The 18,973-nt window shown below is 41.2% G+C and overlaps 1 protein-coding gene across 1 annotated transcript in view; it reads right to left on the bottom strand.

The window, feature by feature from the left end:
• Nucleotides 1–18,551, bottom strand: part of gfra2b (GDNF family receptor alpha 2b) — a 121,944-nt gene extending 103,393 nt beyond the window's left edge. Inside the window, exons 1-2 of the mRNA XM_044334264.1 lie at nucleotides 17,940–18,551; nucleotides 10,013–10,312 (exon numbers count right to left, since the gene is read on the bottom strand). Coding sequence (XP_044190199.1) covers nucleotides 10,013–10,312; nucleotides 17,940–18,003 — 364 coding nt within the window. The 5' untranslated portion in view covers nucleotides 18,004–18,551. The remainder of the gene's footprint in view (nucleotides 1–10,012; nucleotides 10,313–17,939) is intronic.
• Between the last annotated feature and the right edge of the window lie 422 nt (nucleotides 18,552–18,973).

Below are 18,973 nucleotides of genomic sequence, written 5' to 3'. Positions count from 1 at the left end.
TGCAGAGAGCCCAGTATTTGTATTTGTATCTGTGTTTGTTGAGGCAGCCAAAATTATTTGTATTTGTATGCGAATAAAAGTGGAAAGAGGCTAAAAAATCCTGTTTTTGTTTTTATGACACTTTTATTTTTAGAAAATTAAAGTGTTACAATAAGTGTTCATGAATAAACTACCTTATGAAGGAGGTCCCCACACCGGGTCTCCAACTGGAGTCTCCCAGATCATAGACGACTGCGCTGATTACTGAGCTAAAACTTTACTCATCGCCTCATTGCAGGCAGACCTCTACCTATTTATACACCCATAACACAGACAGCACACCGTGTAACATGTAGGGAGGAACTTCAAAGGCAATTATTGCTTTGCACTTTTCATTTATTGCCTATTTTTTACAGCCTAACTTTGTGGAACGGAGAAGAGGAGCAACAGGTTATGGAGAGTCCCTTGGAAGCACTTTGCTTGTGTCAGTAGCTCAGCTTTATCTCTGGGGAACACCCCCAACAAATAGTTTTTATTATTATATATATTATAAATATATTTATTATATATATATATTTATTATAAATATTTGTATGAAACAAATATTCGTATAAAGCCCACTATTTGTGCTTTGCTGAAAAATGTATTTGTATTCGGGCACACCCTTACTGCACAGGCTCAGTGGCGTCTGTCTTACACAGAACTACTCTCTAGAGATTGAAAACATGATGCTGTTATTAGTCTTTGGAGCCGTTTCTAAACAAACTAACGTGACCAAACTCTTCATGGAACATATGACCCAGTGCAGCGGTGTGACTCACTGACATGTTTTTAATAAGATATATCAGGCTTTAGATACACACACAATACTTGTTAGTAGATCAGTTCATTGTTGGTTTGGATCCAAACATGAAGAAAAATATAGAAAATGTATTTATCCTTTAAGCTGCAGTCAGACTGAAATCTGCATAGCTGTCAACTATTTTGATAATCAATTTATTGTTTCAATCACTTTTCAAGCAACAGTAATGAAAAAATTCTCTAGTTTCAGCCTCTTTAATACAAAGATTTGTTGCTTTTCTGTGTCATATATCTTTCTAAACTGAGTATCTTTGTGTTCTGGGAAGCTGCAAAGAGTTTTTTCACCATTTCTAGTCACTGCATAGACCAAACTATTAATTAATCAAAAGAAAAATCGTCAGATTAATTGATAATTAAAATAATTAGTTAGTTGCAGCTCTATGAAATTTAAATTCAAGAGCAGAGGTCACAGGGGTTAGCATGGCTAGCGTGCTAACAACTCCAGTCCACAAAGTTGTGAATTATGCAACATTTGATCATCATTAACCTCAATCACTTTCCTTTCACTCACTGCAGTCAGACAGCATCTCTTCTTCTCTGCTTCTTGTGTTATATCACCTGCACTTATAAAACAAGAATATAAACAAACAGTCTCTCCTCCTCTTCACTCTGTATGTCCACAACAAAGATTTCACAGAGACAGACTGATGGTTGAGATCAAACTAATAGTCAGACTTCAGATAGACGTCTAAATCAACCCGTTTTATAAAGCTGTCTCTCTAGAGCTGAAACATCTCATCTATGAATCAGTTAATCAATCGATAGAACGTGAATCGCAAAATATTTTGATAATTATTTATGGTTGAAGATTTAAAGCTTTTCTTTGTCTTATGCGATAGTTAGTGTGATATAAAATGTGGGTTTTGTTCAGTTCCACTCTGCCACCGCAGTAATGGCAGCATATAAATCAGCCAGCAAATGAGTCTATATGTGACTAAACTAAGTTATTATGACATATATTACCAAATATTAACATTGTTTGAGTGAACTACTTCAGAATAATGAGCAGGACAAAGACTTAAATCCTAATTACTACGCCATTTTTCATCGTTTGTATTTATTTGACGTCATGTCTGTGGCATATACTTGAAGATAAATTGTATTTCCTCAAATGGAAGACAATTGAAAGCTCTCTGATAATGGAAAACAAGGAGGTAAAATATGAGCAAATACACTTATCAAACTGAAGGAATTAGAAATAAAGGCCTCTCTCTAATATAAGCCTGCTTCCATTAAAGGCCTGGTTACTCTCTACAGCTGAGGTAACCCTAACCCTGAACCCTAACCCTAACCCTAAACCCTAACTCTATATATTAGAGGAAATACGGTATTTCAGGCTGTTAAATGAAATAAATAAAATGAAATAAACCATAATGACGCAGAGTTTTTAAGCACCACCAAGTGTCGTCTCACTGAGATGTCTTTGTTAAGATTGTTATAATAATAGTTTATCGTGCTTGATCTGCTTTATAATGATGACCATAACTTTATAACTCTTGAATTTTTTAATCCCCTTTTTCCCTGAAGCTGAACTCTGAGCCGTTTTCATTTCTTCTGCTCGAACACATCTCTAACCCTCGGACGCAGAGAAAAAAAAACTTCAGTCTCACCTGTTCTTCCTTCCTGGATTCTATTATAAGTTTTTAAGCTGAAAAGCCGACAAATCCTCTTCTGCCTTGTTAAATATGCATGCATGAATGAGAGACAGAAGAAAGGAGGGAAACAAACTCTTTTGTTCACGTTGGTCACGTACGATGAGAACATAGATGGAAATGGAAAAAACTGCGAGAGTACAGTTTCTATCAGACGTGTATAAAATCATGTGTGATGTAATTAAGCCTGCAGCAGATGCACTGTCTGGCGCTGAACCTCCCTCTGAGAAATAAAGATCATCTTTAAGCCTCTTTGTAATCAGGACTGTCGGTGTTAGAAAGCAGACATACTGTACCTACAGTATCTGCACACAGATTGCTGCCGTGTTCGGATCATTTGTTTGATGTCTTAAGACTCTCGATTCGAGGCTGTATCCCAGATAAACCTACCTGGGTCCTCTAAATTAACTAACACCTTCATTCATTAGTTTAGTCTGCTGCTACTGTTTTCCACACCTATCTGTCTGAAATATAGTTTGATCTCCAAGTTATTATCATGTCCAAGCTTCTGGAGGAAAATGAAGCCGTCCAATTAGATATCTTTCTGAGCGGCCATCGTCTCTTCTCTTAATACCACCGAGAACACTGGTGTTCTTGTGATGGCTGGTTTTCTTTTAATGTCTGATGAGACTTCTCTTCATTTATTATTCTCAGATTTTTCACTCCACTCTCAGGTTTCCATTAAATATTATCTTATAACACCAGTGGTGGAAAGTGACTAAGTACATTTACTCAAGTACACATAAGTACAGTTTTGAGGTACTTTGACACAAGATTTGACACAATGGAAAATATAACAAGCTTTTAAAATACAACACCTTGTTAAAGATGAAACCAGTGGTTTCCAACCTTTTTGGCTTTTCGCTGTGCGAGCCCTCAGTGCAACTCCTTTGATCTTTGTTGCCAAATTTGACATAATGAGTTGTGCCCTTTGTTGCAATCTGCTGGTTGCCTGAACACGTTTTAAATTGAACATATCATTCAGAGCCTGCTGGTTCAGGAGCTCAAGTCTTCATACTGATAAACAGAGTACTACTACTTTACTCACAAGTATTCAGAGGGAAATATTGTACTTTCTACTCCACTACATTTATTTGACAGCTTTAGTTACTTTTCTGATGAAGATTTGACACAATGGATAATATAACAAGCTTTTAAAATACAACACATTGTTAAAGATGAAACCAGTGGTTTCCAACCTTTTTGTCTTTTGACGTCTTACAAAAAGCAGTGTGTAGTCGGGGTCACATTTCACATGTCTATGAGTTGTTAACAGCTCCACCAAATAGTGATTTTTCCCTCTAAACTTCTCACATGCTTTCATTTCAATAAATGTTCAAATGATCCAATATTTCAGCAAAAATCAAAGATTAGAGAAAAAGTCTGAACTGAAACTGAAAACAGATTTGTGTATCAGAACTTTGTTTTTTCTTCTTTCCTCTCCCATTAATCATCTCACCACCCCTCAGATTTATCTGCTGACCCTTTGGAGGGGACCGACCCCTAGGTTGGTAACCACTGGACTAAACTAGCTAACTGTATATAAAGTAGTGTAAACTAGCTCCACCTCCAGCAGCTACAACAGTAACATGCTGCTCTAACACTGATGCTTCACTATTAATAATCTAATGATGTCATATATAATAATAATATATCAGTCAGAGGGACCAAACCACTACTTTTACTGCAATACTTTAACTACATCAAGCTCATAATACTTATGTACTTTTACTGCAATACTTTAACTACATCAAGCTCATAATACTTATGTACTTTTACTGCAATACTTTAACTACATCAAGCTCATAATACTTATGTACTTTTAATGCAATACTTTAACAACATCAAGCTCATAATACATATGTACTTTAATAATATGTATACTCAGTCAAATCTAAACCCAAAGGTATCAAACAGCAGCTACAATCAACAGATTTCACTCATTTAGAAATGATATAAAAGTCAGTCAGTATTCAGACATGTATGAAGGTTCGGCCTCAGTAACTTCTCATCAGTCGTGTGGTGCAGAATAAAGCTGACAGATGTTCCACAGGTGTTATTTTTACCTCAGCATCAGATATTGAAGCCTGGTTCAGTGCTCAACTTGACAGTAGATGGAAACTGACAAACTGAAGTTAGGGGTTGTCTCAAAAGTGCGTGCTAATAGGCCAAAGGAGCATTTTTATATATTTGTCAATAGTTTTCTCATTCATTCCCACTTTTCATCTGGACCTCCTCCCACTGCACAAGCTCCTCTCAGTTTTTAATTATACGACTCGACATCATGAGCTACTATTGTCTATTATTTTGTCAATAGCTTTATCATTTTTAATCACAAACACCTCAAATTTAAAGATCCCTGCCAGAAATATTTCAACACATTAAAATCCTCTACTTGGAATAATAGTGATTGCCTGATATGTTTTTTATCCTTAAACCATCATCTTCTCCTTCCCCTTCATGTAATGTAATCCAGAATCTCTGAATATGTAAATGTTAGTGATTTCTAAATAATAATTACATGGATTTAACACTGTTGCAGATAAAAGTCCCGTTCTTACTGTAAAAGCAGTCTAATCGACATTAGACTGAGCATGATGTCAGGAGGGCTTCCACAAAGAAAGCAGCAGGACCAGACGGGTCCTTAAACTATGTGCGGACCAACTCTGGCTGAGTCTGTCATACCCAGGTGCTTCTAGAAGTCCACCATCATTCCTGTGCCCAGGAAAGTGAATCCAGCCTGCCTGAGTGACTAGTAGCACTCAGCTCTGTAGTGCTGAGGAGCTTTGAACAGCTGGTCAAGGATTACATTTGCTCCTCACCAGCACACTGGACCCACGACAGTTTGCCTACCGTCACAACGGAAGACGCTACAGCACACATCCTCCACACCACCCTAGTTCATTGGCTACAGTTCAGCATTTAACAGCATAGTTCCTCCAGACTTGTCACAAAGCTCAAGGACCTGGGATTTAAAAAAAAACAAAACATCATCATCATCAAGTTTGCTGACGACACAGCTGTGATAGTCTGATCATAGATAACAATGAAAAGGTCTACCTGAAGGAAGGACCTGACCCTCTGCTGTCAGGGCAGCAACCTACTCCTGTATGTCAGGAGGACTAAGGAGCTGATTGTGGATTTTGGGAAGAAGCAGGGAAGGAACTACCCCCCCCCTTAATATCAACGGGTCCTCCGTGGGGAGGGCAGACAGCTTCAAGTACCCTGGTGTCCACATCACCGAGGGCCTGACCTGGGTGCTGTACACTGACTCAGCGGAGAGGAAGGCACTGAGGAACTTCTACTCCTGCACCATCGAGAGAGTCCTGACAGGTAACATCACTGCCCGGTAGGTGTCATAAATGATTAAAGGTGCAGTATACAACATTCAGCCCCACTAGATGTCGCACTAGAGCGTCAGCATCTTAGACCAAAACAAATGCACACATTGTTTACTCGATAAAGTTGTGAAAAACAGAAAGACACGGCTCAGGAAACTCAGATCAAACTGTCAAACTAGGCAGAGCTGATAAAACATGGATCAAGATTCTGTTACTGCATTATCTATTTCTGCCTCAAATGTTTTCTGAAACATATTTTAGTGAACTGTTCAGTTGTACTATCAGAGAGTTTGTGACCAGGAAACAGATGAGAGGGCGGACAGGGAGGGACTCACATGCACTAACATGCACGTGAAGCTGGACGAGCTTCCAAAACAACGAACGGAGAAGCCCAGATAACAACACACACAGAAGGAGTGTGACTTCATTCTCTGCTCAGGACGCCATTACTTCACTATATCTTTACATAGCTAATAGTTGTTTACTGACATCTAGCGGGGCTGAACGTTGTATGTTGCACCTTTAAAGTGACAGAATCTGTGAATCTGTAAATATTGTTGGTTTCTAAAGTTTTCCTGCTGGACACCAGATGTTTCCTCCTTCACTGTAAAGTCTATTCTCAGTGTTTGTGCTCTGGAGGCTTCAAGTTTCCACATCACACTTGTGTAAGTCGCATACTGGACCACGATTGGCTCCAAACTAGTTGTGATGTCACAAATCCTGCTCGTAGGTTCACGTGTTAAACTGAGATTTAAGGTGAGCACAGAGAAACTTTCCTCCTTCAGCAGATGAATGTGAAAACAAACTCTGCACGTACATCATTCAGCACAGAGAAGAAGAACAAACATCCAACTGAAGGAACATGAAGAAAAACATGTTTTTGAGTGGAGGGAGACTTTAAATTCATCCAGGCTTTGTCTTATTATATAAACAACCTCCAGTTTTTAAAGATGATCTTGCAATATGACCGAGAGTGATTCTGACTTCTGACTTGTGTGTCTTTAAACATCGTCTTTTTCAATATGGCATTTAAAGACAAATTATGTTTTATTATCTAATCACTTCAGGTACGTTGTGAAAATATTATGATATTTTGTTGGCAAACAGTATTTATGAGTATAAATGTACATCTAGTAGCTCCATGTTAAACCGCCTGAGAATAATGATTATGCTAAACAGACTGAGTCGAGTTCCTCTCCCTGCAGCGTTCAACCTCTGACTGCAGATGCAAATCAGACCAAAACAATAAGCAATAAATAAAATCAATACGACCATTAACCAATAATCTGTATGGCTGCAGATATGACACCATAGGCCATAAAACTCAAACCGTTTGCTCTCCACTCTACTGTTCCTTCACCTGCATGTGAAATTAAATATTAAAATCTCTGCGTGCGTTTATGATGGCCATCTTAATAGTGTTGTTCCAGAATAAATCAAATAATAACACCTGCAGCCCACAGGCCTCCAGTAATTGATTAAGTTAAAAAAAAAATCAAAAAATTCATAATAGAGTGAGCTCACATCAGGAGGTCTTTACACTGCATCCTGTTGTATACAAAGCTAATGAGCCACAAAATGTAAGAAGCATGACTTGTTTTATAACTTGACTTTCTTCTCTCCTGCAGAACACCTTCCATTCACTCCGACTACTAATAGCTCCCACACACACCGCAGTACTGACACACACTCCCACACACACACACAGCGCAGTACTGACACACACTCCCACACACACACACACACCGCAGTACTGACACACACTCCCACACACACACACACACCGCAGTACTGACACACACTCCCACACACCAACACTCCGCAGTACTGACACACACACAGACACACCGCAGTACTGACACATACACCGCAGTACTGACACACACACACATACCGCAGTACTGACACACACACACACACACTGCAGTACTGACACACACTCCCACACATAAACACACCGCAGTACTGACACACACTCCCACACACAGACATACCGCAGTACTGACACACACTCCCACCCACACACACACCGCAGTACTGACACACACTCCCACACACACACACACCGCAGTACTGACACACACTTCCACCCACACACACACCGCAGTACTGACACACACACAGACACACCGCAGTACTGACACATACACCGCAGTACTGACACACACACACATACCGCAGTACTGACACACACAGACACACACTGCAGTACTGACACACACTCCCACACATAAACACACCGCAGTACTGACACACACTCCCACACACAGACATACCACAGTACTGACACACACTCCCACCCACACACACACCGCAGTACTGACACACACTCCCACACACACACACACCGCAGTACTGACACACACTCCCACACACACACACACACCGCAGTACTGACATACACTTCCACCCACACACACACCGCAGTACTGACACACACACACCGCAGTACTGACACACACACATACCGCAGTACTGACACACAGACACACACACCACAGTACTGACACACACACACCGAAGTACTGACACACACACACACCGCAGTACTTACACACACACACCGCAGTACTTACAGACACACCGCAGTACTGACACACAAACACACCATGGTACTGACACACAAACACACACCACAGTACTGACACACACACACCGCAGTTCTGACACACAGACACTCCGCAGTACTGACACACAGACAAACTGCAGTACTGACACACAGACACACCACAGTACTGACACACAGACAAAATGCAGTACTGACATACAGACAAACTGCAGTACTGACATACAGACACACCACAGTACTGACACACAAACACACCGCAGTACTGACACACAGACAAACTGCAGTACTGACATACAGACACACCACAGTACTGACACACAAACACACCGCAGTACTGACACACAGACAAACTGCAGTAGTGACACACACACACACCGCAGTACTGACACACACACACCACAGTACTGACACACAAATACCGCAGTACTGACACACAAACACACCGCAGTACTGACACACACACACACCGCAGTACTGACACACACACACACACCACCGTCCTGACATACAAACACATTGCAGTACTGACACAGACCACAACACTGACACACAAACACACTGCAGTACTGACACACACATACACACCACATTACTGACAAACAAACACCCTGCAGTACTGACACACACATACACACCACATTACTGACAAACAAACACCCTACAGTACTGACACACACCACAGTACTGACACACACATTGCAGTACTGACACAAAAACACATCACAGAACTTGAAGTTTGTAATGCTTCTGAGCACACTGAGTGTTACAGACATCTCAGACAGTGTGTGTGCATGTGTGTGTGTGTGTGTGTGTGTGTGTGTGTGTGTGTGTGTGTGTGTGTGCATGTGTGTGTGTGTGTGTGTGTGTATGTGTGTGTGTGCGTGCGTGCGTGCGTGTGTGTGTGTCTACATTGCAACTTAGTCTGGCTTAAATGTATGTCCTGTGTGTGGCCGCCAAGTGTGTTTATGTGTGTGTTGGTGTGCATATGTGTGTGTGTGATGCAGAGGCTTTGCAAGCATTGCTGGCACTACAGAGACATTCTTAGTGGAATGGAGAACAAAGAGAGAGCCTCTTAATGAGCTCTGCCACTGCTGAGACCCAAACTAGGCCAGCCAAAAGGCCCTGTGCATGTGTGTGCATGTGTGCATGTGTGTGTATGTGTGTGTGTGTGTCTGTGTCTTATCGGCAGTGCTGACACACACAGAACACAGTGCAGGACCAGCAGTGGGACCTGAACCAACCAAAGGCAGGTGACTCAAAGCGCAGCAGCTCTTCTCTGCAGTGAGAGGATGTTTCATGTTTCTCTCTGCTCTTCTGTCGCTGCTCATTTGTTCTATTAAAATTCCCAAAACACACAACAACAAAAACAGCACAAATAGTTAAAGTAACAGTTGAACCAGCAGCACTATAATCTTCCTTTGTCCCATTTTACACTTCAGGTGAAATTCAAACCCACACAACAATCAATGCAGTGCCATCTTTAACCTCGGCGTATGCAGAGCTGTTCTGTTTCATGTGCCAGCAGCTCTCAGCTCCAAACATTGAGGGGAAATCAACAGGCACCAGGAGGCTTAATTAACTCTCCACACGGCTCAGTGGTGGAGGCTTACCCTCAGTCAGACCCATGTGGATGCTCCAGTAGTTCTGCAGACACTGCAGCTCCTTCTTCATGCCTCTCTTGCAGCGGCAGTCGTACAGCGGAGAGTCCTGCAGCACCTCCAGCGCCCCCTGGCACTCCTTGGAGGCCAGCATGGCGCTGCGCTCCTTGTCCCCACCAGACAGGCACTGGCGCATGATCCGGTAACGTGAGCTGCACTGGCTGTTCTGGTTGCACAGTTCAGAGGCTCGGACGCAGTCCAGAGGTTCCCTCCACCCAGGGGGGCCGAGCTCTGAGTCACACACACACACATCTGCAGGGGGGAGAGGAGATAATTAGGAATTAAAGATTATAATGCAAATTCAGCACTAATTAAGCTTGCTGTAAGTAAGCTTGAGGCCTAGTTTTCACCTGTAGAGGAGAGTCCCCCAGTTCAGCCTCTGTCTGAAACAGACCTTTTTAGCTCCTGTCCAAGCAGGTAGTTCCAGGTCTGAAAAGTGAAGCCAATGGGGAAATGTCTAAAACCTGCATTCTCTCTAATAGCCAGCAGGGGGCGACTCCACTGGCTGCAAAAAGAAGTCTGATTGTATGGAAGTCTGTGAGAAAATGACCCTACTTCTCACATGATTTATTACCTCAGTAAACACTTTCCCACTGAGTTCATGGTCCCAATCGTTAGTTTAAAGTCTTCTTCAATACAGCATGATGTTGATTTTGTAAATTATGGTCCCATTTAATTTAGATTTGACGACTTGCCTATGTTGTGACTGACAAGTCACTACTATGGCGACAACGTTGGTGAGGTAACGTAACCATGGGGTAACCCCAGATTCACAGAGTATAGGCGTAGCTGTCATTATTTCAGTGTGTTTTCAGTTCATGAAGGTTAAGTCTAACATTTTGTTCAGTGTCTGGTTGTACTAAAAGACCCTCTAAGGAGTCGGATGTTGAGTTTTTCTGGTAGCTACATTTTGTTTTAACGGTTTTAAGCCTGTTTTTTGCTCAGGAAAATTAGCATTAGCATTATAACAGTTAACCATAGACTGTAAATGCACCATGCTAACCAAGCTAGCATCTAGCAGGTAGCGTTAGGGTCATCTCCACCCTCTCGTCCAAATATGGTCATTTCACTTCTGGCTCCGAAAACCCAAGATGCCGGTGTTCAAAATGGCAAACTTGATGCTTCAAAACTAGAGTCCACAAACCATCATGGCTACGTCCAATTTTTTTTTTTTTTACAGTCTATGGTCCTGTCTCTTTAAGGACCCCCTCGCAATGAGCCCACTCTGTTCTGATTGGTCAGCTTCAGGAAGCTTTCTCATAAACAAACTATAGTAGCAGGATTTCACTTCTTTTTCTTCTTCTTTACTCCAAATGTCAACTTCTCAAATCCATCCGTACATGTCAGAGCTGATTCAGAACTGAAATATGAGAGTGGACAACACATGGAAACACCTTAGCAACCACCTTAGCAACCACCTTAACAACAAAGGCTATGTAACAAATGGCCACTTGTGAGCTTGTGTGAACAATCTGACAGACAGACAATCAAACAGGCAGATGATATTGTCTTTCTGAAATGGGAAAAGGCTTATATTTCTTTCTGCAAAACAGTTACAAACAACTAATTTTGTCAAATTTGGAGGACTTGCTGTTTCTTGTAGTACCAATTTAAACTTGTGCTGATATGAAGAGTCTGTGTTCTGATTTAGTGTCTGTATATAAGGAGCATTTTTTGTGTTTTAAGGGGAGAATATTGTGAGTCAATTGTGAGTCTTTCAATTAGTTTTTTTTTTTTGCAAATTGAAACTCTGCTGTGCAAATTGAGCTAAAGCGATCATCAAACAGTGTAATTATTTGTTGGTGTGGGACTCCCTTCACACTAACAAACACTGCTGGACTCTGGGACTTCCCTGTCAGCAGCTTCTTCTTTCATTTGGTTTCTAGAAATTCTCCCTGTTTCACTGTCGGCTTCTTTTATAGCTCACAGCCAAAACCAATTTAATGGACACATATCAGAGCTCCGCTTAAAGAGGGAAACAATGAGGCTGCACCATCACACTCTGCCAACCCAAAATATAATATACTGTCGGGAGCAGATTCTCAGCATTCAGTAAACAAAAATGTTTTCATGATACACTTCTGAAAGCGATAGTGGCAAAGTGCCATGCTTATTTTAAGAGTTAACATTTGTAACCTTGTGCAAAACAGTCATTTGATCATCTGTTTATTTTATTTATTTATCATGACACTGAGGCCATGTTTTCTGTTTATTCTCTGGGTATTTTTCAAGGGCATAGGTTTGGTTTTAACTTTAACACACACACACACACACACACACACACACACACACACACACACACACACACACGCACACATTAAGAGCCTGACTCTGCTAAATGTCACATTACTGAATATGCATTTGCTGACTTGCTTGAAACCAGACTTGTATCATGAATTTTTCTGTTATTTTTACACTTTATTTTACTGATAGACCACTTAAATATAAATCTGAGACCAAATAACATAATAAAAAAATGATCAAAACAATAATTCAACTATCAAAATAGTCAAAACAATCAACTAATGGATTAATTGACCATCGTTTCAGCTCTAAAGCCAAATCAGCTCAGGGACCTACTGCAGAGCGCCACCAGCTGGGGGAAGAATTAAAGTGACACATTTCATAGATAATAAAGCCGCCGCTTGCGCTGCAACACCTGATGCTAAGAGTCTACAGACTGACGCTCGCTGTCATTAATTAATTAAAAATAAATTGAAACCGCAGGCTGCTGCATTTTGTGTTCATTTGCTCACATCACTGAAAACTGTCAGTGACATTCAGCGGGTGAAAACTGTTGAAGAGTCTGACCTTCCTGCTTCAATAGAGCCACACTGAACACTGTATAAAGTATTAAAGTAACCAGCTGTCAAACTGCTCGACATTGCTTTATTTTTTTTTTTAAGTCAGTTATTCTGGAGAAAGATTGTTGATATTTTAACTAAACACTCAAACAAATACAGCCTTCCCTCCATGCTCCTTCAGAAACTGATGGATGTATATCGCCAAGGTAACAACCGAAGGAGAAATATGGCAGAATCCACAGTCCATCCACACTCTCCGTCTGTCAGCTGCAGCTCCTGGAGAACTGAGGACAAACTGCCTTCGCCAGGCTGACTGACAGCAGAAACTTACTGAACCAAAATAATTTGCATGTTGGATCCACGGGAAGAAATCAACAGTGTTTGTATTTATTGATTCATTGATACGGTTAATAAGTTGAAAACACATATACAGCGGGATGTTTAAACACCTGTCTGCTCAGATTACACGAGCTCAGAGTTTGAGTTTAGCAATGTCACGGTCGCCATCTTGGGTTTTTGGAGCTAGAAGTGACCATACTTGGACAAGACAGTGGAGCTGACCCTAGTGCTAGCTGCTAACTTGGTTAGCATGGTCCATTCATAGTCTATGGTGAACTGTGATAATGCAAATGCTAATTTTCGCTTGCAAAAAACAGGCCTAAAACCATTAAAACAAAATGTACTTACCAGAAAAACTGAACTGTCGACTCCTTGGAGGGTCTTTTAATACAAATAAATGCTGAACAAGAGTTTTTAGGCGACCAGAATGTTACAATTCATGAAGTGAAAACACACTGTGAAATAGCAGCAGCTACACCTCTGTGAAACTGGGGTTACAGCATGGTTACGATGTGTAACCAACGTTGTCGCCATGCTAGCGACTTGTCAATCAAACGCCCTAAAGCATACTAATTTACAAAATGAACATCATGCTGTATTGAAAAATACTTGAAACTAGAATTGAGACCATAAACTCGTTAGGAAAGTGTTTACTGAGGTAATAAATCAAGTGAGAAATAGGATCATTTTCTCATAGACTTTCATACAATCAGATTTCCGATATGTTTTTTTTCAGTTATCTCGTTAAAACACGTGAAACGTCATCTCCTCCTTCACTGTAAAGTTCATTCTCAGTGTTTGTGCACTGGAGGCTTCAAGTGGCTCCAAACTAGTGGTGATGTCACAAATCCTGCTCATAGACCCGCCCCTTAAAATCAGATTTTTAATAAACTCAGAGAAACTTTCCTCCTTCAGCAGATGAATGTGAAAACAAACTCTGCACAGAGAAAAGAACAACATCCAACTGACGGAACAAGAAGAAGAACATATTTTTGAGTGGAGGGAGACTTTTCTATAATTAACAGCTAAATTATTTTGTCAAAACTAATTTGCAGCACTGAAAGGTGTCATAAGGGCGTAAGGAGAGAAAGATGAAAGAGTCAAGAGCTAAATAGTGTCAGTAAAACAGTATTAAATAGTAATATTACTATTAAATAGAATATGGTGTTAATATGTGTCATCCAGTCATAGTTGCAGACCAATAGGGAGGCAGTTTGATCATAAACATAGAAGCCAAAGCTGATAATTACTGATAACAACGTGAAACCTCAAAAGAACTGACTGCATGACAGAGCCGGCTGTCACAACATGAACCAGAAGTTTATCGTACTATCATTTAATGACTCGACTATGTGAGGATCGGCGTCCTCTCTGGGACGTGAGGCCTGTAACGCCAGGATGTCCACAAGCTGCAGCCTCTGTGTGTGCGACGGCGGCCTCTGTTGAGACCGCGTGACAATAACATGCAGGTCGTGACAATAACATGCAGGAATCCAATTAACTGAGCAAGGAACAGGAACAAGATAAGAAAACTTTGTCGGCTCCGATAGGAACGTCTACAGCTCTGTGACGAGCTGAGACAGAACCAGGCTGCAGGACGCTGGAGTCTGGAGGTTTATAGTCTACTTAGGTGGATATTTTATAGACTAATTATATTCATTTGGAACTACTTTTAGGACATTTAAAAAATAATTAATTTCATCACACATATCTCCAAATTTGGATAAAGCTTTACTTCATGTGTTGAGATATTTTTCCTGTTTCTTTGGCTACATAAACCATTTAAATTAGATTTATTTAATAACTGATTACTTGTTTAAGACATTGTTCAAGCAGGAATGTCAAACATCCAATGGTTCCAGCTTCTCAAATTTGAGGGTTTTAAGCTTTTCTCTCTTATTTCTTTCTTGTAAATTGAATATGTTTTGGTTTTGGACTGTTGGTCGAACAAAACAAACAACATTTAAGGACCTTCAACAGGAATCTGGGAGGTTCTGACAAGCATTTTTTTAATGGACCAAATGATTAGTTGATTGGTTGAGAAAATAACTGGCAGAGCTAAATAATTGTTAGTTGCTGAAAGATTGATATTTTGGAGAGACCCTCATGTGTGGACACTTTGTAGAAAATATAACAATTTAACAATATAACGGTTGACTGAAGAAACTGAATTTTACTTTATTTTTGGTGTCTGGTTCTCACTCTCATGACTCATGACCTCAGTGTTTCTGAATCCTGTCTGTTCCCCTGCTGATTGATAAGTAAACTGCAGAGATTTTCCACCTCAGTGTGTGTTTCCAGGTGTTCTCTGTGTAAAAAGTAGTATAAAGCCTTTTGTGATGATGTCACTGATGATATCACTGATGATGTCACAGCGTATGTTGGGGCTGAAGGCTACAAGTTTGAAGTAAAAAAATCTGGAGGGTGTGGAGTTGGAAAGGTTAGCAGATCTCTGTAGTTCCTTATCTCTGCTGGAGGCTAACAGCTCCAAGCTACATTAGCCGCTACTAGCATAACACACCAGTTGCATTTTGGGTAATGTAGGCAGCAGGTTGACAAGGAAGAAGAATGAGTGAAATAAAAAAGATGATGTCTCTGGTTCCGCTGCATTGAATTTCTTCCTTTTTTAAGGAAAAAAAGTCTGATGATGTTACAGGAGTGAAATAATAAACCTGCACTCATAACTCCAACCACTTATCTCTGTAACACCACATATTGCTAACTTTACAGCTATAATCAATATATTTATAATAAAAAATGGATCAAATGATTCATTATGATCAGACTTGCTCAAACCCAAAGAGAACTATTAAATAACTCAGCAGCTCCCCTCTGTTCTACAGACTTTTACAGCTTTACAGCAGAGAAAAAAAGCTGTGAAAAGCCTCTGTACACTGACACAGTTAGCTGTAGACTAGCTGGTGAACATAGTGGAGCATTTAGCAGCTAAAGAGCCAGATATTTCCCTCAGGAGATGGTAGAGAGCAAAAGCAGAAGCTAAAAGAGAGTGAATATTGGACTTACATTCACCAGGTGGACAGAAACACGACTCCACATGAATGATAATGTTGCTCCGTAACTGCTGGATGTGGAAATAAACAACTGTTTGCTAACAAGTTCAACATATAAATTTAAAAGAATGATGATTGTGTGTCAGTGTTGTGTTTCTGCTGCCCCCAAGTGGCCAAATTTATATTTCAGATGAACAATTGAAACTTGAAAAAGGTACTAAAGTAAATGAATTATTAGTTTCAAGGATGTTTACTGTCTATCTTGTTAAGTTCATTTAAAATTGTATTATATTTAGTTCATTAACTGTGTTAACTTCTTAAAAGATTTAAATCATAAAATATAAAGTTTAATAAGTTACAACAAGCTAAACACACTTTTGAGTGGAGGGACTTTAAGAGTCAATTTAATATAATAGGAAACTAATTACTGCATGTATTACACATATTGATTTTTCAACAGCATCATTTTCATTTAAAGTCTCCTTCCACTCAAAATCATGTTCTTCTTCTTGTTTGTTCTTCTTCTCTATGCTGAATGATGTATGTGCAGAGTTTGTTTTCACATTCATCTGCAGAAGGAGGAAAGTTTCTCTGTGTTCACCCTAAATCTCAGTTTAACACGTGAATCTACGAGCAGGATTTGTGACATCACAACTAGTCTGGAGCCAATCGTGGTCCAGTATGCAACTAACACAAGTGTGATGTGGAAACTCGAAGCCTCCAGAGCACAAACACTGAAAATGAACTTTACAGTGAAGGAGGAACATCTGGTGTCCAGTAGGAAAACATTAAAAACCAACAATATTTACATATTCAGAGATTTTTGGATTTTTAATGAGGGAGAAGGATGAGATGTTGTTTAAAGGATTTTAATGAGGTAAATTAACTTTTTTTAATGGGAAAAACTATGCTAGACACGGATAATTATTTAAAACTGAGTATTTTTATGTAGTGGAGCTTTGAGACAAGACAGTTAAGGGAACTATCAGTGAAATCATAAAATAGAAGCAAACCTTCTGGACACCTTATGAAATGAATCCACCCATAAATAAATCAATATGACCTAAAGAGGGGAAACAGACTTCAGCACAGGACCCGGATAAGCTGAGAAACGAGCCAGGCGCTCCCTCTGGAGACGACTGGTTTCAGGACCAAGGACAGCACCTCAACCCCGGGCCGGGCTCAGGACCAAGGACAGCACCTCAACCCCGGGCCGGGCTCAGGACCAAGGACAGCGCCTCAACCCCGGGCCGGGCTCAGGACCAAGAACAGCGCTACAGCACAGTATCAGTATTACAGCCACGTTGTGATACTCAGCAACTTACTTTTTACAGCACAAATAAAGCGAAATCAAACATCATCCAGTGTGAACAGCCACCAGACAACAGGATGATGTATATACAGGTGCTGCACCGACATTTCATCCTGCTGCTCGAGTGGTTTAATGCCATCAGAGTCTCTTAATCTGAATGTTGACCCCGCTGTTGAGAGGAGAGGACTCACTGGGAGGTTTTAAGTCGAGGTGACATCTCAGTGATGCCCGCAGGACTAAAAGGCTTTAATGAGAAAGCAAGAAACCTACACATACAGCCTGTGGACGCTTTGCCCTTCCTTACCTGTGAATATGAATGTGTGTGTGTGTGTGTGTGTGTGTGTGTGTGTGTGTGTGTGTGTGTGTGTGCGCGCGCGCGCGCGCGCAGTTTGCGGGTGTGACGGTTTACTCACCCAACAGAAACACCAAAGTGATGATATGGATCAGAATCATGTCGGCAGTAATCCCACAAGTCATGAAGGCGGAATAAAGCGTCCCGAGGTGTCCGGTCCGGTTCTCTCTCTCTCTCTCTCTCTCCCTCTCTCTCTCTCTCGGTGTCTCTCACTCACTCTCTCCCTCTCTCTGCGCGCTGGAAACCGGTGAAACTGCCACCGACATGGTGGAGCGAGCAAATACCCCCGGAGACAGTCTTAACGGGGAGTCTAGACCCCCACCTCCTCCCTCCTCTGCAGACTCAAACCAGCACTGAGGGAGAAGTGTTCTCAGAGTCCGGTAAGGACCGCATATTCCGGTGAGGCAGCCGGTTAATCCGAAGAAGACGGTCCATGAACGGAGAGAAAGAAGAACACACAGAGAGAGAGAGAGAGAGAGAGAGAGAGAGAGAGAGAGAGAGAGAGAGACTTTGGTGGTTGTTAGACGTTAAACATTCAGGTGCTTCCTCTCGTCCGCGTTACTCCAACTTTCCCCGGTGCTCGACGTGTCACGGTGCCAGAAACAGAGGACCGTCAGACCGTCTCCTTCCCGCCACGTACCTCTCCTCTGAAACCTCTCTCACATTAACAATAATAATACTAATAATAATAATACTAATACTAATACTACTACTACTACTACTAATAATAATAATAATAATAACAATAATAATAATAATAATAATAATTATAATAATAATATCCCTGTGTGCGCTCGATTCACTCCACTCTGGAGCAGCGTGATGCGTAATGGCACGCGCGTCTCCCGGTAATATTTCTGCGTTTTAATCCACTCCAGCTGCCTCGTGCGTCCGTTCGTGTCTCCTTCAGCAAACCCAGCGCGTGCAACCACTGAGGAAAACCTAGAAGCCGCCCCCCCTCCCTCACTCCCCCTCCTCCCCCAACACACACACACACAAAGCGCGTGACAGCCCCGGAGGTGGCGCCGTCGTTATCACCGCACCTCTCTCTCTCTCTCTCTCTCTCTCTCTCTCTCTCTCTCTCTCTCTCTCTTT

Source organism: Thunnus albacares, chromosome 18 (genome assembly GCF_914725855.1).
Source record: "Thunnus albacares chromosome 18, fThuAlb1.1, whole genome shotgun sequence".
NCBI lineage: Eukaryota > Metazoa > Chordata > Actinopteri > Scombriformes > Scombridae > Thunnus > Thunnus albacares.
This window is presented reverse-complemented; position numbering and strand designations above follow the sequence as displayed.